The sequence below is a fragment of the Lathamus discolor genome, chromosome 11 (genome assembly GCF_037157495.1).
Source record: "Lathamus discolor isolate bLatDis1 chromosome 11, bLatDis1.hap1, whole genome shotgun sequence".
Lineage (NCBI taxonomy): Eukaryota > Metazoa > Chordata > Aves > Psittaciformes > Psittacidae > Lathamus > Lathamus discolor.
Window position 1 is genome coordinate 4,591,813 of NC_088894.1, and position 25,180 is coordinate 4,616,992.

General features: G+C 46.2%; 2 protein-coding genes across 4 annotated transcripts; both read left to right on the forward strand.

Moving 5' to 3' along the window:
* The first annotated feature begins 475 nt into the window (after window positions 1-475).
* On the forward strand, window positions 476-3,750 carry LOC136020339 (uncharacterized). Its single transcript, XM_065691352.1, has 3 exons — window positions 476-964; window positions 1,210-1,342; window positions 2,877-3,750. The coding sequence occupies exons 1-3, from the start codon at window positions 777-779 to the stop codon at window positions 3,594-3,596; spliced, it is 1,041 nt and encodes a 346-aa protein (XP_065547424.1). The 5' UTR covers window positions 476-776; the 3' UTR covers window positions 3,597-3,750.
* A 1,605-nt stretch (window positions 3,751-5,355) lies between these two features.
* On the forward strand, window positions 5,356-24,421 carry RPN2 (ribophorin II). 3 transcript variants are annotated; one of them, XR_010615292.1, is made up of 18 exons: window positions 5,356-5,485; window positions 5,581-5,783; window positions 7,489-7,584; window positions 8,187-8,362; window positions 9,326-9,401; window positions 9,785-9,919; window positions 12,386-12,562; window positions 12,959-13,077; window positions 13,485-13,590; window positions 15,299-15,390; window positions 15,602-15,716; window positions 16,386-16,580; window positions 17,092-17,178; window positions 17,723-17,818; window positions 18,982-19,057; window positions 19,969-20,098; window positions 24,051-24,115; window positions 24,208-24,421. XR_010615292.1 is itself a non-coding variant. In XM_065691351.1 (17 exons), the coding sequence occupies exons 1-17, from the start codon at window positions 5,371-5,373 to the stop codon at window positions 24,058-24,060; spliced, it is 2,004 nt and encodes a 667-aa protein (XP_065547423.1). In that variant the 5' UTR covers window positions 5,356-5,370; the 3' UTR covers window positions 24,061-24,421. The 3 variants fall into 3 exon arrangements, 2 of the variants coding, with proteins under 2 accessions (XP_065547423.1, XP_065547422.1); XM_065691351.1 differs by having other exon boundaries at window positions 24,051-24,421; XM_065691350.1 differs by lacking the exons at window positions 24,051-24,115; window positions 24,208-24,421 and adding an exon at window positions 21,910-22,314.
* The last annotated feature ends 759 nt before the right edge of the window (window positions 24,422-25,180 follow it).

Here is a 25,180-nt window from a genome sequence, read left to right on the forward strand (position 1 = left end):
GTAGAGGGAAGCTCCTGGCTCCCTGGTGCGGAGCCGTTGGTATTTCTTTGCTGCTCTCTCCTCCCTCCTTCATGCTCTGGAAAACCTCTCTTGCAGCTTTTCCAGTCTTCAGGTTTTTTCAACCTGGAAGATCCCTACTGCCGCCTGCTGAGCATGGAATACAACAGCCTGCATGACCCACATCTGCAGGCCTACCACCATCGCAAGGACCACCTGCAGATGCTGAAGAGAGAGGGTTCCATCACCTATGATGGCAGAGTATGTTTGGACTTCAGGCTGATGAAAACAGCCCCTGTCAAGCGAGGTTCCCAGAGCACTTGCTGCAGCCACTGCTTGCTGGTGGATGGCACAGGGCTGTGGGGCTCACGTCCCTGAGAACACAAGTAGCTGGCTTGACAATTCCTGAGGGATTTCTGCCCTCATCTTTCCATAGGTGGTTTGCACTTTGAAGCAGTTCAATGAGTACAGGCAGCACCTGGTCAGGCTCAAGGTGGATGCAGAGAACATGTTCAGGCGAGAGGAGGTAGGCAAAGTGCAGTGCTCATGGACACAGGTCAGTGGCATGGTGACAAGGGCTTATGGGATCCTAGGGAAGTAGCCAGTGCAGGAGAGGTGAGGGCTGTGCTGTTACCTGAGTTCGTGCAGGGCTGGGCATGGGCAGGAAGGGTCCATACAAACATGCAGGGTCCCGAGGGAAGCATTTCTCTTCTGCCCTGGTTGCGTGGCTGAAGCAGAGCACTGTCCTGAGCCCATGGGATGCCTGAGCACGCAGAGGCATGAACACTTGTCCAGCAACAGTAAGTCACAACCGTGTCACCTTTCAGCACAAGCTTTGGCAAGAAGTGGACAAATTAGAGGGTGCCGCTGACCTGCCAGATGAGCTGCACGTTTCTCAGCTGCGAGAGTGGCTGGTGCACGAGCAAAGAAAGAGGTTGCCAAGTGGAGAGAGGGCAAGGAGAGAGAGGTAAGAAAAGGCCAAGTAACACTTGCTCTTGAAGGGGGCCCGTGGTCCCTGAGGAAAAGTGAACAAACCTCACTCGTGGAAGGCTGTGAACACATTGGTGCAATCTGTGTTTGGAGCCTTGGGCAGGCAGCTGGGATTTGCCAGGGCAAAGCAACCAGGAGCAGGATGATGGCAATGGCAGAGCAGGAAAGGGCATGGGCAAGATAGAGCAGCTCCTTCTCAGCTGCTTTCCTGTCTCTTGGCAGGATTCTCGCTGTCATCGAGAAACGGATCGGTAGACTGGAGGCACTGGAAAAAGTGCAACGCTTCCTGCAACGGGTTAGCTGCAAAATGCATCTGGGAAAGAGGAGAGACACAGTCAGCACACTACAGGGTGTGGTGAGTAGGAGCTGCTGGGTGCTGGGGACCACCTCTGCTGTGCAGCAGCGCTTTGGTACTCAGGTCTCAGGAGCACTGCTTGGTGCTGAGGAGGTTGTGCTGGTGTGTGATGTGTCCTTGTTAGAGGGTTGCAGTCAGAGACAAGAAGCGGGGACACATTACACTTTGCCCAGGGTGGTATCTGTGCCAGGATGAAGGGTTTAGCTCCTGCTGCCATGGCAGTCAGGCTGTCAAACTGCAGAATGGCAAATGATGGCAGAGGACAATTTCGGATCACTGCTGTTTGTGACTCGCAGCTTCTTCCCAGATTTGCACGAGGCTGGCAGCCCACAGTAGGCTTGCAGGCTGCCTCCTGTCTAAAGGATCCTAGAATCAGCCAGGTTGGAAAAGACCTTCTAAGATCATCAAGTCCAGCCGTTCCCCAGCACTGCCAAGTCCACCACTAACCCATATCACTGAGGGCCTCATCTGCACTGTTTGTGAACACTTTCAGGGCTGGTAACTCCACCACTGCCCTGGGCAGCCTGTTCCAATGCCTGACTCTTGGTGGAGAAATTGTTCTTAATATCCAACCTAAACCTCCCCTGGTGCGGCTTGAGGCCAGTTCCTCTTATCCCATCCCTTGTTCCTTGGGAGCAGAGCCCAGCCGCTCCTGGCTCCATCCTCCTGGCAGGCACTTGTAGGGAGCGATCAGGTCCCCCCTGAGCCTTCTCTTCTCCATCTGAACCCCCCAGGTCCCTCAGCCGCTCCCCATCACACTTGGGCTCCAGGCCCTGCACCAGCTCCACTGCCCTTTCTCCGGCCCTGCTCCAGCACCTCAATGTCTCTCTTGTAGTGAGGGACCCAGAACTGAATACAGGATTCCAGGTGTGGTCTCATCAGTGCCAATGTATTTCCTTGGGCTGGCAGATAATAACCAGGTGCCACAAGAAAAAGGATCATTCCCTTTTCTGCTCTGAAAACAGCCATTCTTGGCATTTGGCCTCAAGAAGGGGTAAATGGGCTGCTCTGGTTCAGGGCAGCACTCTCAACTGAGAGTGGCTGAGACCCGTGGCAGAAGAGACTGGAGCAAAGAGCCTATTGAAGCATCTTCCACGGTTTTCCCACCTCCATTCCACTCTGCCCAATACATCCTGCTTCTGAAGCCAGTGAGCTCACAGGAAGTACCAGCCCCTGTGGGTACCCACTGTGCGCAGGGGCCTGTCCTCCAGCCACAACCAGCAGTACCCAGACAGCCACTAGCTTGCAGTTCAGGGTCCACGGCACATAGTTCACCATGCTGAGGTCCAGTGGGGCTACAGTGCCCTTTGCTCTAAGCGAAATGGCACTGCTTGGTTCTGAAGAGTGCTCATAACACTTGTCTCCTGGCCACAGGAGACCAGAAAGCTCTGTGTGCTGGGTGGCCTATGGAGAAACCAGAGCTTTTCAAGCTTGATTGCTGAGACTTTGTCTGGGCAGGGGTCTTGTGAAGAGGAAGAGGAAAGCAAACCAAGGCAGAGGAACACCTTCACTCATGATCTGCTCCTCATTTTAGCCTTCTGAGTGTGCCAAAGAGGAAGCACCTGAGAACATATCCCAGCTGCAGGTTTTACTGCCTGAAGAAGAGGAGGAGCTTCAGGAGTTGGCTAAGGACAAGGTCAAGATAGTGACGGTGCAGGATCAGTCCGACCATGCCTCAGGAAAGGCTCCCCATGGGGTCAAAGGAAGGTTGTTTGCCAGGACCAGTGAGGCAGAGCTTTTGCAGATTTATGTGGATCTCCAGGACAAAACTAGACTGGTGGCTCAGGAGATTGTGACAGCGGTGTTGGAGATCTTGTTGGAGCATTTGGCATCCAGTGGGCCAGGTGCCAGAAGAGCCTCCGTAGTGAGCAAATCTGGAGAAGAACCAGCAGCTTCCAGCAGAGCATCTTTGCAGACTTGTATTGATGGAATGACCGTAGAGGCTGTTGAAAGTGTTAGCTCCATCTTGTCATCCTTTGCAGGATGCTGTCCGTTTTCTAAGTTCCTGAATCGTCAGGATGTGTCAAGGCCAGGATCACCCAGACCACTGAAACAGCAGATCCCAGGAGCAAGCAAGGCAACGTCCATGCAAAGCCTTGCTACTGCTTCCAGAGCTGAGCAGCAGGATGCAGAGATTGAGTACGTCAGAGCCATCGTCCTTGAAGTTCTGGAAACTGTGAAGGAGAAGTTAAAGAAAAAAAGTAAGCACACGCCAAAGCCCCCTGTGCAGGCAGGAGCCCCACACAGGCTGTAGGAGCCCCTGCAGCCCAACTCATTAAAGAAGGAAGTAGCTGGGTACCCAAAGAGGTGTCTGGCTCTAGGGCCACAGAGGCCCTGGGCAGCTCCAAGAATAAAAGTTTATTCCCAAAGGCTTGCTTGTGCCTATTTATTCACACCAGGTAGGTAGCCTGCTGCTGTCTGTAGCAAAGGCAGTGGGACTTGACACTGCTGACAGCTGAGCCACTGGGCTCTTGACTTAAATGCAAATAATACGCAGTATGAAACAGAGCATTGCAAGTGACCATTAGGAAAAACAGCATAGCATAATCCCAAAGCCTGTTCTCCCTTTTTTCTTTTCCCTGCCCACCATTTCATACCAAGCTGAATGGTGCAGCTGACACGAGGGATGGGATACTGCCCAGAGCGACTTGAACAGGCTCAAGAGGTGGGTCCGTTAAAACTCATCAGGCTCGACAAGGCCAAGTGCAAGGTCCTGCACCTGAATTGGAGCAACCCCAGTATCAATACAGGCTGGGGAATGGAGGGATTGAGAGTATCCTGTAGTAGAAGGACTTCGGGGTACTGGTGGATGAGAGATGGGACATGAACTGGCAATGTGTGCTTGCATCCCAAGAGGCCAATTGTATCTTGGGCTGCATCCAGAGGAGCATGGCCAGCAGGTTGAGGGAGGTGATTCTGACCCTCTGCTCTGGTGAGACCTCATCTGGAGTCTGTGTCCAGTCCTCAGTGCAGGAAAAGACAAGGACCTGTTGGAGAGGGTCCATAGAAGGGCCACATATCAGAGGGTGGAGCACCTCTCTTGTGACGAATGGCTGAGGGAGCTGGGCTTGTCCAGCCTGGAGAAGACTCTGGGGAGACACTGCAGCATTTCAGTACTTAAAAGGGGCGTGTAAGAAAGATGGGGAGAGACTTTCTAGCGGTGCCTGTTGTAATAGGATCAGGGGTGGTGGTTTTAAAGTAGAAGAGAGAAGATTCAGGCACCTGACTCCATCAGCTCCTAAAATAACAGCCCACCATTTGACATGTGCTTGGCTTTGCTAAGGTGAAATTTGAGGTCTGGCTGTGGGTGCGGCACGGCACCACATAGCACTGCCTGGCACGCCGGCTGTGGCACAACAGGCATGGCAGGTCGTGGTGCAGCATGAAACTGCGTGGCACGATGTGACATGGCGTGTACATGGTGTGATACGAGATGCGATGGCATGGAATGGAATGCGGCAGAATGAGATGCTACAGCATGGCAAGGGGCAGAATGGAATGGCATAGCATGGGATGGCATGGCATGAGATGGTATGGGACAGGATGGGATGGTGTGGCATGGGATGCAATGGGGTAGCATGGGATGGGATGGCATAGAATAGCGGGGAAGGGGAAGGGGAAGGGGAAGGGGAAGGGGAAGGGGAAGGGGAAGGGGAAGGGGAAGGGGAAGGGGAAGGGGAAGGGGAAGGGGAAGGGGAAGGGGAAGGGGAAGGGGAAGGGGAAGGGTGACATGGGGCACACCACCAGCCACATGACTTCACCGCCTCCATAGCGGGGCGCCGCATGCGGCTCGGCCAATCAGCGCAGCCCACATCCTGCCAGGGCCCCCCCCCGCCCGCTGTCGAGGGCCGCCGGGAGGCCCGTACCACTCCCACCGCCCAGGGGAGCCGCTGCTGCCTCTTCTCTGGCTGCGCTGTGGCTGCCCAGTCCTCTCCCGTCCCCTGTCCTCCGTCCCCGCCGTCTGCCTCTCTCGCACAGTTCCGCGGCGTTCGGAGCTGGTTCCGGTGGGGCAGAGACACCCTCGAGAAATGCGCTGTCCCTGCCACCCCCTCCTCGACGCCGGCGCCATGGTCCGGGCCAGGCCGAGGCGGGGCGCGGGGCGGAAGCGGTGCCGTGGCGCAGGCGGCATCATGGCGGCGCCGGGTGAGGCGCGGGCAGCGGCGGGAGGGCGGCGGGAGGGCGGCGCGGCCTGGGCGCCGCGGGGGAGGGCCGGGGGTAACCCGCTTGTCTCTCCGCAGGCCCGCGTCTGTGTCTGGCGGTGGCCCTCGGCTTCCTCCTCCTCCTCGCCGGTGCCCAGGCTCTGGCCCCCAGCCACCGCCTCACCGCCCAGGACCTGGCCCGGCTGCGGGCGGCGCTGGAGCGGCCCTTCGCCGACGTGCAGGCCGCCTTCTACTCCATCGTAGGCCTCGCCAGCCTGGGTGTGCGGGTGGCAGACGAAAAGGTGAGCAGGTGGCGGTGCTGAGGAGCTGCACAAGGCGAGACACGGTGACCAGTGCAGTGAGCTCTGCTTGCGGGCCCTGAGGGAAGTCAGGCAGATGGGTGCGCGTTGTGTCCTTAGGAAGCATCACGCCAAGGGGGTGGCGGTTACTGGCAACCTTTAAGGTGTGCTGTTGGAGTAAGTGGCGTCTTTGAGCACTAACGTGCTCTCTTGGTGCCTCTAGATGGTGGTCTCAGGGCTTGCGTCTCCATAGCCTGTTGTGACATTGCTACAGCTGTCGGTTTGTTCCTGGTTTGTGCAAAAGATTTCAGCCCGCAGTGTGTTCGCTTTGCTGTCCTGTTAGATGGAGTTCTCATTACTTCATTTCGGGTCTAACACTGAATTCAGCCAGGTCCCATGATCTCATTATTTTTGCATATAAGATATGCTCCTGTGTGCCCGACTAGAAGCAAAGGTTTGCAGCATCAGTGTGATGCTTACTGCCTTTCCATGCTTTGGAACATTTCTAGTTTAAACCTAGTAAAGGCTGTCCTTGTAACAACCTGCTTACATAGGCACCTCTGCTTATGTGCACATGTGTGCTTATGTATGCACCTAAGCTATGAATGGAAGGTTGTTCTTTCCTCAGGAATTCAGCTAGTTAAGTAGTTCTGAACCACTTGGACTTTGTTTCTCTTTGAGTGTTGTGCATTTGCACCACAGACTCTTTAATGTGACACTCCTGAAGGTGTTGCAGTTCACCACACTGCACACCTGGCTGTGGTGGCTACTGGTCTCCTGCAGGCAAGGCTGAGCCTTGCTGCTTTTGATTATGTCAGTGTGGCTGGGTTTTTAGTACATCCTGGTTTTGGCAGGGATAGCACAGCCTTTGCCTCTACCGGAAAAGAGGAGTTATTTACTTGTTGCTTAAGGTTTGTGATGAGGCTTTCTTTGTGGACAGTGTACCTCTTCATGGGGTGAGACTATATAAAAGGTAGAGGTAGTAAAAATAATATTAGTAAAAATAATAGCCTGGCAAAACACTTGAACATCTATTGGTATTCCTGGGTAACAGTAGCATGAAAATTCTGTCCTGCTTGTAAAGGCCTATGTTCCACATACTCAAAACCTTGTCGTTTATGTATGAGCAGTTAAATTCTTGGTTATTTTCTGGTTAAAATGCAGTTTTAATGACCCATCTATCTAGTGTTCAGTTAATATCCTACATAATAACACAGTTAATAACTAGTTAATAAAACATAATATGCTACAGATTACTGAGCAGTCTCATTGCTTGCCTTCACACTGTAGCTGCTTACCTGGCTATGCTCTGAAACTCTATTCTGCCTCCATTAATGATGGTGTGTGTTGTATAGGTGGGAAAGAAACTCCCCCACAGAATTCCTGTCCATCTGCTGTCTATCCTAGGAGATATTCCTGACTAAATACACCCACAGGACTTCAATTTTGATGGGTTTTAGAATTATAGTCAAATTTAAATTGGAATTCTGGTTGCAGTACGGTTGGTGTGAAAATCGTTCATCTCTTTTGCCAGGAACCACCTTTGTTTCTGTGCAGTGTAGGATTGCAAATATTCCGATGGATTTAATTTGCCTTTAGTTCAGTCTAAAATGCACAGCAGCATGTATGAAATCGACTCAGAGTACTCTTTGCATCTCCTTGGTGGCTTTGAGACTATTGCTGTCAGTTAACTTATGTTTCTTTGCAGGCTGCATGCAATTTCATCAAGTCTCATGTGGACTCCAGCAGTGTTGATTCCCTCTTCTATGCTGCGCAGTCTATCCGGGTCCTGGCTGGCTGCGAGGTGGGTTTGGAGCCCTGAGCTCTGGAGGCAGATGTTACCAGTGAAATATTTGCCTTGATATTTTTCTTTGGTTTGTTTTATGCATAACTTTTACTTTCTTTTAATGAGTTTTATTCAGTTGTGTCTTAGGCTCATAATAATTCTGAGGGGATGTTACTTGATATATATTGGTGGCTAAGAAAAAAGGAGCCAGCACATTCTAATAGAGTTTACAGCATCAATTAAAAACTTTCTAGGTAGATGAGAAACTGTTTGGATGTAAACCCTGTGTTGAGCCACAGCAAGGATACAAATGCAGACCACCCTTGCTGCATTGTGGGTGGGCTACCCAGGCCCCATTTTTCAGCAGTACTGCTGCTGCACAACGATATGACGCCAGGTGAAAAGCAGTAGCAGATTACCAGGATAAATCTGAATCTGAGATTATCCTGACTTGTTGACAGGAAAACTTTGGGATTTAATTAATAAAAGATTAAGGGCTTTATCCCAAAAGCTTCCAGGAGTTCACCAGTAAGTGTGGTGTTCCTGGAAGCAATCAGTGGTAATTAGAAGGCTGTGGTTTTTCACATGTGAATCAATGTGTTCCCTGTGTTTTTCCTCAGGTTACCATTTCAAATGAGACTAGGGAGCTGCTGCTTGCTGCTGTCAGTGAGGATTCCTCAGTCACCCAGATCTTCCATGCTGTTGGGGCCCTGAGTGGCTTTGGCCTTCCTTTGGCATCTCAGGAAGCACTTAGTGCTCTTACTGCTCGTCTTAGCAAAGAGGAAAATGTGCTCGCGTAAGTCTTTCAGTTGGAAATAATTCACTGTTGCATGTTTATCCTTTAGTCAGTTGGGGTTTAGAGTAAAGGGTATTTTAACACTTAATTTTTGTAATCTGGTTGTAGTAGATTAGGTGCTGTGCTTTCACTTGATGCACCTTTGCTGTGAAGACAGCCTGAGAGAGCTGGGCTTGTTCAGCCTGGAGAGGAGAAGGCTCCAGGGAGACCTTGTAACAGGCTTCCACTAACTAAAGGGGGTCTGCAAGAAGTCTGGACTTTTTACAAGGGGCATGGAGGGATAGGACAAGGTTTCAAGCTGGAAGAGGGGAGATTTAGATTAGACATCAGGAAGAAATTCTTTACTATGACGGTGCCGAGGCGCTGGCACAAGTTGCCCAGAGAAGCTGTGGCTGCCCCATCCCTGGTAGTGTTCAGGGCCAGGTTGGATGGGGCTTGGAGCAACCTGCTCTAGTGGAAGGTGTCCCTGCCCGTGGCAGAGGTTTGGAAGTGGATAAGCTTTAAGGCCTCTTTTAACAAAAACCAGTCTGGGATTCTGTGATTTGTGCAGCTCATATTTGCCCCTCTGGGGGCATGAAAAATTCTTTTTGGGGCAATTTTCTGCATTCAAGAGTAGTGCTCACTGAAGACAACATATCCTAAAGAAGCCTCCTCTTTTAAAAAGATTCACAACAGATTTTTGGCTTAAACCCAACCATGGTTCTGTCTCATTTATGGTTGCTGTAGATTTGATGCTCTTCCTCAGCTCTATTGTTTGTATATTTGGATGCCTGTACTGGGAGGTGAAAAAACATGACAGTAAGCAGGAATCTCTTCAGATTCATTGTCTTGAGTCGGCTGCAGTAAGAGCTGTTTTACACTTTATTCAGAATAGAAACTGTAGTTACTTTGACTTAGATGATGTTTGGCTTCTAAGGAAGGAAAAATCATACAATCGTTTTGTTTTGTTTGTTCTTGTTTAAGAACCATCCAAGCTTTGGAGACGGCATCATACTTGTCCCAACAGGCAGACCTAAGTGGCATTGTTGAGGAGATAGAGGTAGGAACACACTGCTTTCTAAAATTCAGGAATTTTAGACCTCTGTAGTACTAAAAGAGATATTAATGTGAAATACAAAATGAAAACCAACCTTGCTAATTCCTTGCCTGTATCATGTGGGTTGACTTGGCTCTTTCAAGCAGATATTTCTTTTGGACTTCTGAGTGTTTCACAGCAGACTGAAACACAGAAAATCATGACTTTTAAGTGCAAGTAAATCCACTAAAGGCAGACGGTTTCTTTTTAAATCCTGTTTCCAAATGACTAGTACAAAATAAGTCGGTGATCCCATACAGATACTTTTGATTACAGGTCTAACAGTAGAGTTAACTTCTGTGGATCTACTAGAATGCAATTTAAACCTTAATAACTCTTTCTGTCAGGATCTTGTTGCTCGCCTGGATGACTTGGGTGGAGTTTATCTGCAGTTTGAAGAAGGAATTGAGACTACTGCACTGTTTGTGGCTGCTGCCTATAAACTGTCGGACCATGTGGGTACAGAGCCAGCAATGAAGGAGGTTTGTATTTGCCTTTTCCTCGCTCGCACACTGTAGCTCCCAAAGAGGATCTGCCTAGTCTCTGTCGTGCAAAGAGGCCACTATAGTTGGGTAGAATTTCTACTGGGAAAAGATAATGAGCACACTCAGTGAAAAGGGACATGTGAGAGGGAATGTGAAGGAACAGAATCTAGGAGGAAATTCCACCTTCAAGATCACTGCCTGAATTTGGTTTGTTTTTCAGATGTACAGAAGGAAATTGCAAGTGAGGTCTAGCTTCTGTTTGTTGAGACAAGCTATTAAAAAAATCCTCTTGTTTTAGAGTTTGTTCTTGTATTTGGCACTTATCTAGCACTCTCCAGCATTGTAAAGTGCTTTGTAAGTGTTATTTACCTGTGAGGAAATGCAGGCACCCCAGTTTGGGGCGCCCAAAGGGGAGACAGCATTAGTACCATACACCAACAGGAAACCAGATGCAAAAAACTTGTCTAAAATGGAAGTCTGTCAGAAATTCCTTTTGAGCTTAATAAAGCCAAAAATTACTATTGCAAGCTATCCAGAAGTTAACTGAGTTTAGCTGTACTTGTGGCGGAGAATGGCAGCTCCCTAAAGCACAAGCCAAAGTGACAACGTTGAGACAGAACCCGGCATAAGACATTTGAGTTCATTCTTGGCTCTCTACCATGTTTCTGCCAAACAGACTAATGCAGAGTCATTTTGGTGTCATTTTTGAGGTAGCGATTCTGTTACACACAATTCAAGCTGTGAGTGTCCAATGGATGTTTAAAAAAAGACCAATCAAGGAAAATTGTTTAGTGTTGTGCTGTCAGAAATGCTATTGTTAGGGCTTAAAGCTTTATCTTGTGGATGGTGAGAATGCCTCCAGAATGCCACAAAACTCTCTTTAAAGATTGATGTGTATTATCTGGAAAAAATAGTTTCCCTCCCCAATTTAAATGAGTGTCAGATGCTGCTTAGGGTCTGGAGCTATGCCATGCCCTCATATAAGTGAAAAAGAGCAGGATTTGTACTATGCAGGAGGTTTGTAGCATCTGTCTGGATGCTTTCTTTAGTTGTGATGTACCTTGGTGCTCATTAATTTACTAAGTATATGCCTATTGCTTTGTTTTCTTTTTTATTCTCATTTCTGATTAGAATTTAGCCCACAGTTCTTTGCTTGGATAAAAGTACAGGTAACCAATCCCTCTGTTTTTTAGACTAGCAAGGAGGGATGGAAGAATCTGAATAATATGGGATACCCTGGGCAGTGTGGCACTAGCCCTACAAACTTGCACTGCAAAACTAGCTGGGGGATGTGGTCCTACTCCTGCTTCAGAGGGAGCAAATCAGCTTTGGCACATCCCAGAGCCAGAGCTGGCTCTGTGCTCTTGGTGGTACCACTTTAAAGCAAATCCTTTTAGTTTGAGGATGCTGCTGAGCCTATGTGGATAAGCCCGCATGGGCCTGGATTGGCTCTTTGCAGAGCCATTGGGATGCATTGCATCACTGCTCCTTGGCCTTCCCAGCTTGGCAGTTAGCAAGGACCTTGTCTACTGTAAAAAGGCAATTGTACAGCTCTTGGAGCCAAGTTGTCTTTTTGCAGCTGCACACGGTCTGGATAGTTGAGCTGGTGATATCTTCCATTCTCAAACATGTAGTTTGAAGAGATAGATCTACATTCTGGTGTGGTAAGTTTTTAGCACAATTACAGTGATTGTGGTTGGAACCTCCCCACCAATGTGATACTCAAAAGGAAGTTAGTTTGGGGTTGCCTCATAACTTGAGCTATTTTTAAAGCAAAGAAATTAAACAGTCTTTATGAGTGATGTTTTTATAAATAACATTATATTGAGCCAGTTTGCAATGTTGTGGTGTGATGGTTTCACCCCAGATGGCAGCTAAGCCCCACACAACCACACACTCACTGTGCCCCCCTCGTGCAGTGGGAAGAGAATCAGAAGAGTAAAAACGAGAGAACTCCTGGGTTGAGATAAAGGCAGTTTAAAAGGTAAAGCAAAAGCTCCACACATAAGCAAAGCAAACCAGCGGATTCATTCACCACAGGCAGGTGTTCAGCCATCACCAGGAGAGCAGGGCTCCATCATGTGTAATGGTGACTTGGGAAGACAAATGCCGTCACTCTGAGTGTCTCCCCCTTCCTTCTACTTCTCCCAGCTTTGTATGCTGGCCATGACTCCATATGATGTGGAATATCCCTTGGGTCAGTTGAGGACAGCTGTCCTGGTTGTGTCTCCTCCCAACTCCTTGTGCACCCCCAGCCTTCTCGCTGGTGGGGAGCAGAAAAGGCCTTGGCTCCGTGTTAGCACTGCTCGGCAGTAACAATATCCCTACTTGATTAACACTGTTTCCAGTACAAATCCAAAACACAAAGCCATACTGGCTGCTATGATGAAAATTACCTTGGCCGAAACCAGCACAAGTGGTAAGGTGCTGATGCTTCCGTGTAATTTGCTTTCTCTCTTTCAGGATCAAATCATTCAGCTGATGAATGCAATTTTTAGCAAGAAGAACTTTGAGACCCTCTCAGAGGCTTTCAGCGTTGCTTGTGCTGCAGGTTCCTTATCCCGGAACCGCTACCACTTGCCTGTCATTGTCATCCCTGATGGGCCTGCAGCTGTGTCTCACCATCAGCCTGTACTCAGGGTGAGTCTTTAACCTCAGATCTTAACTCCTCTCTTGGAGGAGCCTTCAGTACTGTAGGTCTGAGCTGACTGAGTGTGTGAGGTGATGTCCTTCATTTTTAACTCCAGGCCTCTGGTTCCGGTAGATCTGGGGCTTTAGTGCTTTTATGAAGTGATTCTTGGGAGCCTCTGCTTACCCAGGGCTTAGCAGCCGCTACCTGAAGAAGGCACTGTGTGGAAGTCAGCTCTGCTGATTTCAAACTTCAGCTTTCCTATTATATTAGAAAGAACTAGGTGAATCTGGGATGCTGGGCGGGGAAGAATTCTGGGTGTATAATACAGGGGTAGTGAGTTGTCTGTGCTCTGCTTTCCTGCTGGGGTAATGGGTTTAATGGAAATTCTTGGTTTTCTCTTGAAGCTACAAGTGACTGATGTTATGTCCCAGCCACTGACTCAAGCTTCTGTAAAACTTGACTACGCCAAGAGTGCATCTAGCAAAGCCACGGTCCTTCAACAGACAGCATTTACTCTGTCAGGGTAAGAAAATAATCTTATATTTACAGTTTGTAGGGCAAACGGGTGTTGTTCAAACAGCATTGTTCTTGTTCCCCTCATGTGTTCTTCCACCAGAGAAACGTTTGTATAACGGAAAACTCGTATGGCTGTAGCTGTGTTTTGTTGGTAATGGGTGACTAAGCACGTTCCATAGTGATGGTGAATTTTTGTTGCTTTTTCTTCTCATTGGGATTGGGAAATTGCAATGTTCTTCTGACCTCAGGGAGACTTTGAAGAATTCTCTTTCTGCTGCACATAGTGATGTTAGTTTTCTGCTGTGTTTCACTTTTTGCCTGCTTAATATGGTATATTTGGAGACTTCTTAGTAGCAAGCTATGATCTCTTTAGTGTCCTACAGGATACTTAACACTTTGCCTTTTTTGTTACAGAGATGTCTTTGAGCTGAACTTCATGAATGTGAAACCTGCAAGCGGATATTATGATTTCTCTATCAGTGTTGATGGAGATAAGCGATTTATTGCTAACAAGGTTGAGGTGGGTATACTTTTTGATGGCATTTTAATTCTGTGCTATTCACTGAAACAGCTTTTTATTTATACCCATTAAGGATGTTGCTAGTTGCATGGCATTTTTATCACATGCTTTTTCTGTAATGGACTGGATTTTGACTGGATTATGACCAGTAACCAGATTAATACATGATCAAAAGAGATTTGTATAAATTTCAAACCTGACTTAGCACTTAGATGCTGATCTGACAACATATGAACAAAAGCTAGCAGTGGAAATGTTTGTAGAGCAGCCCAAAGTAGCCACGCAAAAGCAGTTAGCTCTTCAGAGCACTGAAGATCTGAGTCTGTAAATCTCAAGGCTTGCCTGGCAGTTGTCTGTGTACAGAAGCTGAGCATTTGTTGTTCGCCTGTATAAGCTCTAGAGCTGTAGGAAAGAGTCAAGGAGGTCTTTTGGTATTTCCTAACTGTGTAGTATATGGTAATGCTTTTGTAGTGGAGAAAGTGTCCAAAGCAGAGTGTGTAAATGAAGTCCTCATTTCATGCATAGATACCCCCTCAAGTCTGTTACAGTGAGAAGAATGTGACATCTGTAACTATTCATATAGTCACCCCAGTATCAACAGCTGAGCCTTCTCTTCTCCCGTGATGTCTATTCCCGGGGTAGTTTTTATCCTCAATCACCTGTTCAAGGAAAAGATTAGCTTTTAAAGTCTTCCAAGACAGCCAGCTTGAATTGAAGGAAGATGCTAATTTACAACTGACCTTTACTCTATGTGTCAAATTGATGTTGTTGTTGTGGTAGTAATGGCACTTAGGAGTGTCAGAAGGGGACTGATTGGTCCTGCTTGAACCTAGCTGCTGGCACACATTCCTCCCCAGGTCCCAGCAGGAATGTATTAACACTGGGGCAGCTCTGTGGGAACCGCTTCTAATAAGACACATTGGTACGGGGGAGGGCTGCTGGGGAGCTGCTTTTTTTCCTTACTGTTATTAGCATTAATTGTCCTTAATGCACCATCGCTTTGACAGTAATGAGCTAAACCAGTGGGTCATTACTCCAGCAGAGACCACATTTCCTGGCATTAAAATATTTGTGAGATGTTTGTGTAGTGTTCAGCTGAGGGCCTGTGTGCAGCAGCTTGGAGTTGCCTTCACATACGTTTTCTAACATTAATATTTAATTAATCCATCTTTCTTTGCTCCCATCTTGGAACAAACTAAGGCTTTACTAACTTTAGCCTCAATAGTTCACCTGTTAATGGATGCATTTTCAGGGGTAACCTCTATTTTAAATGGCACTCTGTGTTGTAAAGGAACCACCAAGACTGTTGTGTTTGAAGTCTGGCCTGAATGTTTTAGTTCACTTTTCTACATACTTTTCCCATTATTTTTCAGGGTGAGGGTGTGGGGCTGGTTCACATGAGCAAACCTGTAGTAACAAATAGTAGTTTATGGTGAAAAATATCTTAGTAATGAAACTCAAGTTCTCTGGGGGAGCATTCGGAATCTGGGAGAACAAATGTGCTCATTAAAACCTACAGACTGCAGTAACTGCTTATGTTTGAGAGAACTGCTGTATATCCTTCTGTTCTGATCAGGTTCTGTCTTTTGGCTTAGTGTAAGACTCTCTCTGGGGAAGGGGGCAGAAGAGCTAAAGCTTCTACTGTGAACTTGACCATAATTAATATATGTAGAGTGCTCTGAGTAATTTCTATTGTGTTTTGTTGCAGCTGAAAGTAAAAGTTTCCACAGAAGTTGGAATTACTAATGTGGATCTTTCTACTGTGGATAAAGATCAGAGCATTGCACCAAAAACAACCAGGTAAAATGACTTGATGTCATTCTATTAATTAATTTTCATTAAGATTATGGTGGAAGAGAAAGACCTGGTAGTTCACCTGACGTGATAAAATAGCTCATCTGTGCTGAATAGACTGTGGTACTGCCAGGCAGGCTTGCCTGCCTTGGGTTCTTTGAAGAGCAAGGATTTTCCTGGAATATCACCTCAATTCTCGTTGGTTTCTTCCCTCCAGGGTAGCTTACCCAGCCAAAGCCAAGGGCTCATTCACTGCTGACAGCCACCAGAATTTTGCATTATCCTTCCAGCTGATAGATGTGAACAGCGGAGCTGAACTCATCCCTCACCAGGTTAGGAGAAGCTTTTGTCATTGCTGTGTCACTGAGATGTTCCATCTTGGAGCATCTGAGGTGGCAGTTGCTTTAGAAAAGATTTAATAGGTTTGAGGAAGCCTTTTGTTTCTGATATGGACTGTGAGAGATCACTGGTCTTGGTAGGTGGAAAGTGGATTGGATTAATTTGTTTTGACTGTATGTTAAATGAAGCCTCTTTTGGCTCTGGTGCTATGTTTTATTTAACTCAACAGAATGAGTGCAGGTAGCCTGCACTGTAAAAACATGCTTCTGATTATTTAAATACAGATTGTTTGCTGGAAAAGCCACTGAATGTGGACTTCCTTTAAAATCTTACTTTTTTATGTATGAAATAGAAAAAAGGGAAGGGGGAACACCCCAACAAAACCCATCTGTGTGTCCATCCCTGTTGTGTGCTGTTGCATATATCCTGTGGAGTAACACTCAATATTTTACCCTCTACCTCAAGTGGGCCATTGGCCAGTCTGGTCCTGTGTTAATGTTGTTACTCAAAGAGACACAGAACTTTGCTGATTTGCAGACACCTGGACTCCCAGTTTATACTCTGACTTCTGCTAATGTGCTTTCTGATTTGGGGCTCAGTCTCTTATCTCTCTGTCATTTATAAACACTGTGAGATATTCCATAAATGTTGCAATCTTTCAGACTTTTGTCCGACTTCACAACCAAAAGACTGGCCAGGAGGTGGTGTTTGTTGCAGAGCCGGATAGCAAGAATGTTTACAAGTTTGAACTGGATACCTCTGAAAGAAAGACTGAATTTGACTCTGCCTCTGGTACCTACACTCTTTACTTGATAATTGGAGATGCCACTCTGGAAAATCCAATCCTGTGGAATGTGGTATGTAGCTGAAAATGTGACCATGTGGTTTTGAGATTACTGGCAGTCTGAAGAGGAGGGCATGGTATAGGCCTGGATATAAGAAAGCTCAAATGTTTGTTCTTCGTAGTGAACCAAAATCCTTTTGGCCATTTGTGGGCTCTGAGGTTTGCTGTTCGTTTTAAGTTTTTAAGTAAGCATCAAGGCAGGACAGAAATGAACATTCATTCATGGTGGAACAGAAGTTGCAGAACCTTTATGGGTTTGGTAGCTTCACAGCAAGCACTTCAAGGTTTAGCCTTTTATGCTAGAAATATGTCCAGTTCTTAGAGATGAGTAAGTTCTATTGCTGCCTCTGTTTAGGAGAAACTGCTGCTTAAAAAACCTGGTGGCTTTTTCTTAGGTCCCTTTAAAAAATCATGTCAATTGGAGATTGGCAAATAAGGAAATAAGCCACAGGAATGGAATAGGGTGTATAAAACTTGTATTACATTAAGATCAAACTTCATGAAGCTGCATGATTTCATTTCAGGCTGACGTTGTGATCACATTCCCAGAAGAGGATGCGCCATCCACAGTCCAGTCGAAGAACCTCTTTGTTCCCAAACCTGAAATCCAGGTACAATCAAAACCAGAACCAGTGTGTGGGGATGGGGGCCAGTCTTGCTGGGGTTATTTGTCCTCCTTGTAATTTATTTTTGAAAACTCATTTCTTATTCTGTGTAAGTGATGTAAATAAAGGAAGAACAGAGTTACTGCTTAATGGAAGGAAATGTGTTGCATTCCTCTAGAGTATGAATAACTAAGCTGTGTCTCCTACCTATGAGAGAGCAGCTAGTGTTACTGAAAAGACTCAAACATGTAAATTTGACTAGGGAAGCACTGCAGAAGCTCTCTGCTTCTGAAAATGTCTCTTGCTTCATTCCAGCCATCTGTGCTGATGACAAGCTAACAAGTGCTTCTGTGAGTGCAAAGAAGAGTGAGCTGTGCCAGAGACTGAATGTGCAGAGGCTGGAACAGACACTGCTTTGAAGTCTCTTTGCCTTAAGAGGAATGCTTATCATCCAAAGGAACATCTGGGAACAGCACCAGGGATGCAGCTGGTCCTCTGGGAAGCTCTGTTGGAATACTCCTACTTATGATTTGGTTTTGTTTGTTTGCAGCACCTCTTCAGGGAACCTGAGAAGAGACCTCCCACTGTGGTATCGAACACTTTCACAGCACTGATTCTCTCCCCCCTGCTTTTGCTGCTCATTCTGGTGAGTGAAGTGGGACACAGAAGAGCAACATCTTTTCCCATCCAGTCCAAAGTCACTCAGAAAGTTGGCCAGCTAAACTCCTTATTAAAACTCTAGGTTAATCACAACTAGCACAGCAGTGCTGGAGTCACAGCTCGCAATGGCAGTGCAGGGTGTTGGGCTGGTATTGTCTCTTCCCCAAACTGCTGGGGGGGGGGGGGTTGACTTTATAGTCAAAGCAAAAAAACACGCTGGTGAGTAGAAGTAGGTGGGCGAGTTTCTCCAGTGTGCTTCTGCTCAGGATGTTGAATAACAGTGGGCAGATTAAATTATAACTAATGTTAGAATTACACAGGAAAAAAGCAGTGATTCTGCCACGCACTTAATATATCCATCACCAAATGTGTGTTACTTAATCCTATCAGATGGATTCCCATTTATGGATATAATTAGTATTTGTGTCTGCAGTTGAAACATCCACTGCTACTCACTGTAGTGTCAAATCAGTGTTTTGAACTTAATGCAATACAGAATCTCATCTAGGCAAGTTAAACTATTCCTTATTTAGAGGATGAAACTCCTCCCTGTTTGCTTGGCAGTGATTTCCCCTTCCCAGTGTCATCAAAAGCTGGCATTTGGATAGTCATGTCTACTGGTCTCTGGAGCTCACAATATACACGTTCATGAGACTTCTGTGAAAAATGCCACTGATACTACACGTATTTCACATCTTCCTGCCTTTCTCTTTTGTCCTCTAGACACTGAAAAGGGTTTTATGAGCAAACGTTTTGTATCTCTTGCTGTTCTTTTGCTGAATGCAGAACTAGAACCTCGCCTTTTTTGTTGTTCTTTTGGATTGAAATCAATTCAGCAGGATAGAAATGGCAGTGTTGCTTTTTCTGGAAAATGTAGATCTGGAGCAACTCATCAGTTTAAGAAACATAAGTGAGAAAATGCATTTGGCATTCAGAAATAGCAGGAGAGATTTTCAAGAGAGGAGTTTTAACAGTTCTCTCTAGCAAAATTACTACTCTGTGCTCTTGTAGCACTAAACAAGTGCTTCTGTAGAGAATACTCAGTAGTCATTGAAGAACTGAAACAAGCTTGAAAGGTACTGAATTTTAAAATAAAAGCTTGCATTTACAAAGCTGTTGTAATTAAAGTTGTGTTTCTTTTCCTTTTAGTGGATAAAGATAGGTGCCAACATCTCCAACTTCAGCTTTGCTCCCAGCACCATTGTTTTTCACATGGGACATGCTGGTAAGTGTCAGAGGCTTTCTGATTTGTTTGACCTTCTCACCTGGGAGTTACAGATGAAAGCCCTGGTGGTTAATGGGCTTGTGGTCTATTAACTATAATGACATAATAGCATAACATTTGTTCTCTTGTTTTCATCTGTCTTCCTGCTTTTCATCATTGTTAATATGGTGATAAAGCTGTTTTGGCCATCAGTTTGTGGCAGCTGTCATTATCTGGGCTCCTCTCTCACACTATTTATCTGTACTTAATAGAACTTCTTATTTCCAGAGATCACACTTTCTTTATTTCATGTTTATCCTTTGTAACGGAGTTTCTGTGGGGATTGAAACCCGCAGGACTGCTTCTGCAGTGAAAGGCTACAGCTTTTCTTTAAAGCTCTCTCTGTGAAAGTTCTTGTTCTTTGACTGGACCAATTTTTTTCATCAATTTTACTGTGTCCTTGGTTGCACAGGCATTTACTGTCTTGGTAGAATACCAAAAACATAGCAGGTTGAGAGAACATTGGATCTACTGTTTCCCAAATGACAGTGTGTTGCTTAATCCAAACCGTTTTCTTTGGAAGCTTTATAAAACTGTAGGTTCCTACAGGTGTGCAAAGGTTAATACTCTTTATTGAAATCCAGAGTATCCTCTCCTTCTAATAGCCCTTAATGTCTATAATATGTACATAATTCTGCCATGAGAGGGTTGGCTACAAGCTATCAGTGTCACATTTTTCTCCAGGATGGAGACCCAGATGCCTCTCTTCCCTGGCAATAATGTGTAGTGTCAGATCTGCCGTTTCAGAGCTTCAGAGATGAGACAGAAACCAAATGCTTCAGCCTGGCAGTACAACATAACAAGTGTTCTGAGGATAACGAATGGTCTTTGAAATGAAATTTCAGCCATGGGGTCTGTCTGCATTTTCACAGCAATGTTGGGACTTATGTATGTCTACTGGACTCAGCTCAACATGTTCCAGACTCTGAAGTACTTGGCCATTTTGGGTGGCATCACGTTCCTGGCAGGCAACAGGATGCTGGCTCAGAAAGCAGTAAAACGGTAAGCCGGGGTGGATGCATTGGTGGGAGCTGCTTCTAAAATCAGTGGGAAGGAGATGACATTGATGCTACCATGTGTCAGTAGCTGATACAGCAGTGAACACTGCTTTTGGTTCTTGGATCTTGTGTGGGATGTGCTGCTCAGTCCCACTTTGTGCCTGTTTTCAGAGTAAGGGTTTAAACTTTGGGGCAGTGAGGTCCTGTCACTGAGGTACAGCTCTTTTAGGGAGAATGGTCCACGTGGCCATTGCTGAAGTGATCAGGCACACAGAGTAGGCACAGGGTGGAAGTATGTGCACTTTGATGTGGGAAACCCACATCCAGCAAGACCCATTCACTGACAAATTCATTTTGCTACATGATCTATCAAGCTCTCACAATATTGTTAGATAATGAAAGCCACTGTCAATGCAGAAGATGCCCAACTCTTCTGTAGCTGTGTTTGTGAGATCAGTTTTAAGAGGAGGAAGGTAAGACGGGAGTATCTTACTGCTGTCTTCACCTCCCTACAGGGGGATTATAGCAGAAGGAAAGGGAAGCAGATGCTTATTAGAGGTGTGCAACAACAAAGGGCAGCATACCTAAGCAAAACTATGGAAAATGTGAGGGCTACAGCATTCATTTCTGTGCTGCATTGGGCTGATTCTTCACACTTGAGTCTTCTGCCATGCAGTGTCTGGTGAATGTGCCATGGCTTACACAGCCTGCAGGCACTTTGCTGACCCAGGCTGCCAGTACAGTGCATTAATTAGAGGTCAAACTGTTCCCTCTTCTTCCCTTCTGCCACGTGGGGTTTCCATGTGAGATTTAACATTTTAGCCCTTTTGTACTAATGCAGAGTTTGGCTTTGAAGATGATCTTACTGGCCTGCTTTGCCATCAAACCTGTGCTTTTCTTATTTTCCCCTTTGGAGCCACTAGGGCTTGTTTATCTTTGCATACCTGTTAGCATAGGTACCCCTGGGTTCTCACTTTTTGATTATAGCATATTAAAACCAGGGTAAGAGCTATAAGAAAAAAAAAACCCACAAGAACATGACTTTCAGGGGTTTTGCAATGATTTGTTGTCTTGAAAACATTTCTACTTGCATGGCTGCAGCAGGGAGGATGATTACTGTAATTAACCCTTTCCATACCATCCTCCCAGCTTGCTCAGCCTTGCTCCCTCAGATGTCCAGCCCTCTCCACTGTGGCATTTTCCCTTGTTAGTATGACAGTTCCTATTGGGATTTTGTTGCCAACAGGGCTGTGTTATAATTTAGAGAGTAATGATTAAATCATTGTTAATTACAGATTGTCTAGGGTACAGATTTGGGGAGAAATATTACAGTGAAGCTTACTTCTAATTGTCTTTGCTCAACCAGGGCTTCTGTTAACACATAAATGCAGGTGGTTTGTTCCTACTTCAAAACACTGCAGGGGGTGTCCGTGTGCTTTTTCACTGTGAACAACATGAAGCTGCAACTACAATGGCAAATTTGAAAGTAAAACTTCTACCTTAGGCTAAAGTTAAACCCTTTATACATGTCTTTAAAGTTCAAAAAGACATCTTTTTGTGAGGTGCTGCTAGCCTGGCTCAGATGTTGAAGTGCAGTGGTAATTAACTACATGGCACTTTGAGGCAAAGCTGCTCTTCCACTATGGACACCGCTGGCGGCTGTGGCAAGGGAACTGTATAAACCATCTTTTACAGAAGTTACCAGAAGGTCTGGTTTTGCTTTTTATGTTCTGTCACTGGCTCTGGTTCCTGGAGCAGGGCTGCTTTCCTCCTTCCTGTCCTCTCTGAACCTTTCTCCCTCTTTCCTTTTGGCAGGATCGCTGCAGAGCAGAGCAGTAGGTTGGCAAAGTATAGAACACTGCGGTAAAAGGGGGTTTTGCTAGTCCCCAGCTCTTCTAGAAGTAAGGGCCTTTTTGGAATTTGCCTTTCCTGGGCATGCTGCCTGTTTCATTTCACTTCATCACTCACTCTGTGTACAAAAAGATATTGGAGCTGAAACTGCATCCTTCCAACATTGCTCATTGGGCTTTAAATCAGTCCTTGGGTGTCCTTGGCTGCAGCTGGGTTTGCATATTAGCAGTACGTGTCCTCTGAGAACTAAATTGTCTTTGTGCGATTTCCTCAATCATCTGAATCCTGTACGGTAATACGTGCACATCTGAATATGCTGTCCTGGGCACAAGGCAGCAATCGGGTGATGAAATAAACCTGGTTTAAGCAGTATTGTTCCTGTAAAATAATTATTAGTAATGTTGGCTGGAGGAGACCACGGTGAAAGTGGCTGATACCTGGGTTGTTCCCATCCTGCTGTTGGTACTCACTATCCCCATCTGCAGTATTCTGGCTGTTCAGCTGCCAGGCACTCTGACTGCTGAATTACGTCCTCATTTGGGGTGGCAATGATCTCTGTGTGCAGCAGAGTCAGGTCAGCACCCCCTCATTCAGATGAGAACACGACCCAGTCCAGGGCTCACCCTCCCGTTACACCGAACTGGTCACGGTGGCTCAGTCAGCAGCAGTCAGCCCCCTCCATTGAATGCAATCACCTGATAAGTCTCCATTACCATTCACCAGTACAAAGCCCTTCTTCTCCTTTTATTCTGAGCAGGTAAGGTCCCAGTCTGCTGTATGCACAGCAGTGTAGGAGGCAGGACTGCCTGCTGCTCTGCATGCCGCCTGGTTCTGAATGTGCATGTGGGGTTTCATTTCTCTGTCAGTGCACTGTTTTATTTTGGGGAAGGAAGAGAGCATCTGGGAGAAGTCGTGTGATGAAACTGCAGTTGCTGCAGTGATACATCTCATGAGCATCTGCTTTCTCATGTTCATAGTGCTCCAGGCACACACAGAGCTCAGTTTCTGTGGTGTAAAACAAAACCATCGTGGGTGGCTGTGTCACAGAAACCGTGTGCACTGTGGTGTAAGCTCCTGTCTGCAGCTCAGATAGTATGAAGGTGGATTCATGAAAATTACCTAAGGAGAATTTGGCATCATGTCCCAAAGAAAAACACCCTGCTCCTGTCTCTTCTCTCCCTGGAGTGTTTTGAGGTACCTGAGCACAGAACAAGCTGTGACAAGTAACTGGAGAGGAACTGGAGATGGCTGTCACTTGTTCTAGTAGATGAATGCTGGCTGCATCCCGGCTGTGTTTGCTGGTGCTGTTCTTGTCCCTGGATGCTTCTTTTTACCATAGCTTTGGGCTTTCAGCTGTTCAGTGGCCTGTCACCAAATGCCTCGCTTGTGTTCTCCACAGCTTGCATGTTTTCTGTCTCTCAGCATGGTGTTTTAACTCCTTAATTCCCCATGGGCTGTGACTAATCCTGGAAGATCTTGCACAGAATTTATTATCCACAAACCATCAGTTACTTTTTGCTGCCATGTGCACTCACGAGCATTTTTCCTTATTTCTGGGGTTTCTGATGCCCCAGATATGTCAGTTAAGAGTGCATTGTTACCATCTTCTAGGGTTGGGCTGTCAAGTGCTCAGCATCCATAGCTATGCCAGTCTCTGGCATCTTGGAAGGTAAAAGATGGATGTGCTGTGCCCACATCAGACTGCTTCCTCTTCTTGAGGACCTAAAGAACTTTATTTTGTGTTTACATGGACCTCTTGATTCCAAGCAGACAGATTGGCCCTGTTAAAAATAGAAGAGTAGTTCAGGTACCTGCAGGCTTTGCATTCAGCTTGGCTTTTTTGTTTACTTCTGTAATTCACAAGGCTCATTCATCCCTTTTGCTCCAGAGATTATCCTTCATTTTGCCTGACCATTTCCATCCTCCTTGAATTCAGCCCTCAGTTCCATTGCAGCGCTGGTTTTATCACTCCGATAGACTTCCATTGAGAGGCTGGTCTGAAGCACTTCCCTGGAGAGCTTATGAGGGGTCTGGGGGCACTTCTCTGTACAAAGAAGTGCTTTGTTGCCTGGAAGAGTTAATTTTTCTTGGATTTGTCTTTCCAGGACACTCTAGTCCCAGAAGAATGGAAGAAATGTGGAAAAACAAAGCAAATGCCTTCAGAGCAGAGGTGAATAAATGACAGAAGGAAGAAGGCAGAAGCAGATTTTGGGGGTTTTTATTAAGTCAAAAGGTGCCAGTTACACTTTTTTTAAAAAAAAGATCTGATTTTCATCATTGTGTTCATACTCCTTCAGTGCTTTTCATGTGAATCCAGAAAATCCTCTTCCCTGGATCCTCCCTGTCCCTTTTTTTCCCAGGACGTTTGAATGTCCTTTAGGAAAAAGAGGAAAAGTCAAATACACTTCGACCTTTCCCCAGATGTTTCTCGTCATCCTGAAAGGTTTGTGAATAAAGAGGAAAGAACGGTCCTGAATTGTGTTCTTTGGCTGTCTCTGCTGGGATTGGAAGTTGGGCTCACATGAGGATGAAAAGAGCTTTTTCTGGTGGGCAATTTTGTATGTGAGTCATTGCTGTGTGTGAAGCTTCCTGTTCTTTCATGTCCTTTCCCAGAGGGACATGTTTATTGGGGGGGACTTCCCACTCCTGCCCATCCCTTGTGTCATGCTGTCATCTGCACTTCTCCACTAATGGCTCTTCTCTCTGGCTTCAGGATGGTGTGGAGCTGTGCGGAGTTGCCACTGGGGCTCAGGTAGCAGCAGTCTCTGGAGCCTGGCCATGCCTGACCGTGGCAGGTTTGGTGGATCCCTTAAGCAGGTTCACTTCCCTTCCAGGCCCTGGAAGTAACCTTTTCACTCCAAGTACAAGTTTGATTGAGGTTGTTGCGTCTGTTCTGTGAAACAATGCCAGAAGTCTGCTGGTTGCCATGTGGCCATGTTTGAGTTACTCAAGCTCTAACTTCTGGGGTAATAGTAATTACCTTGAAGACTACTAAGAAGTGTTCAGGCAGCACACTTGGGCTTTATTGAAGGACATGCCAGTAGGGATAACCAAAGCCCAAAATCTCCTGATGAGCAACTTGGGAAACACATGGGAAACTTGACAGTTACTTCTTCCCTGCCTCTTTGTCCCATGTTAGACCAGTTTCTTTAAAAGCCTTTTGGCAAAGGAACTTTATCAAATGGCTTTGGAGATTCAGGAAAATTTTATCAACCAGCAGGCATGTGGATAAAGG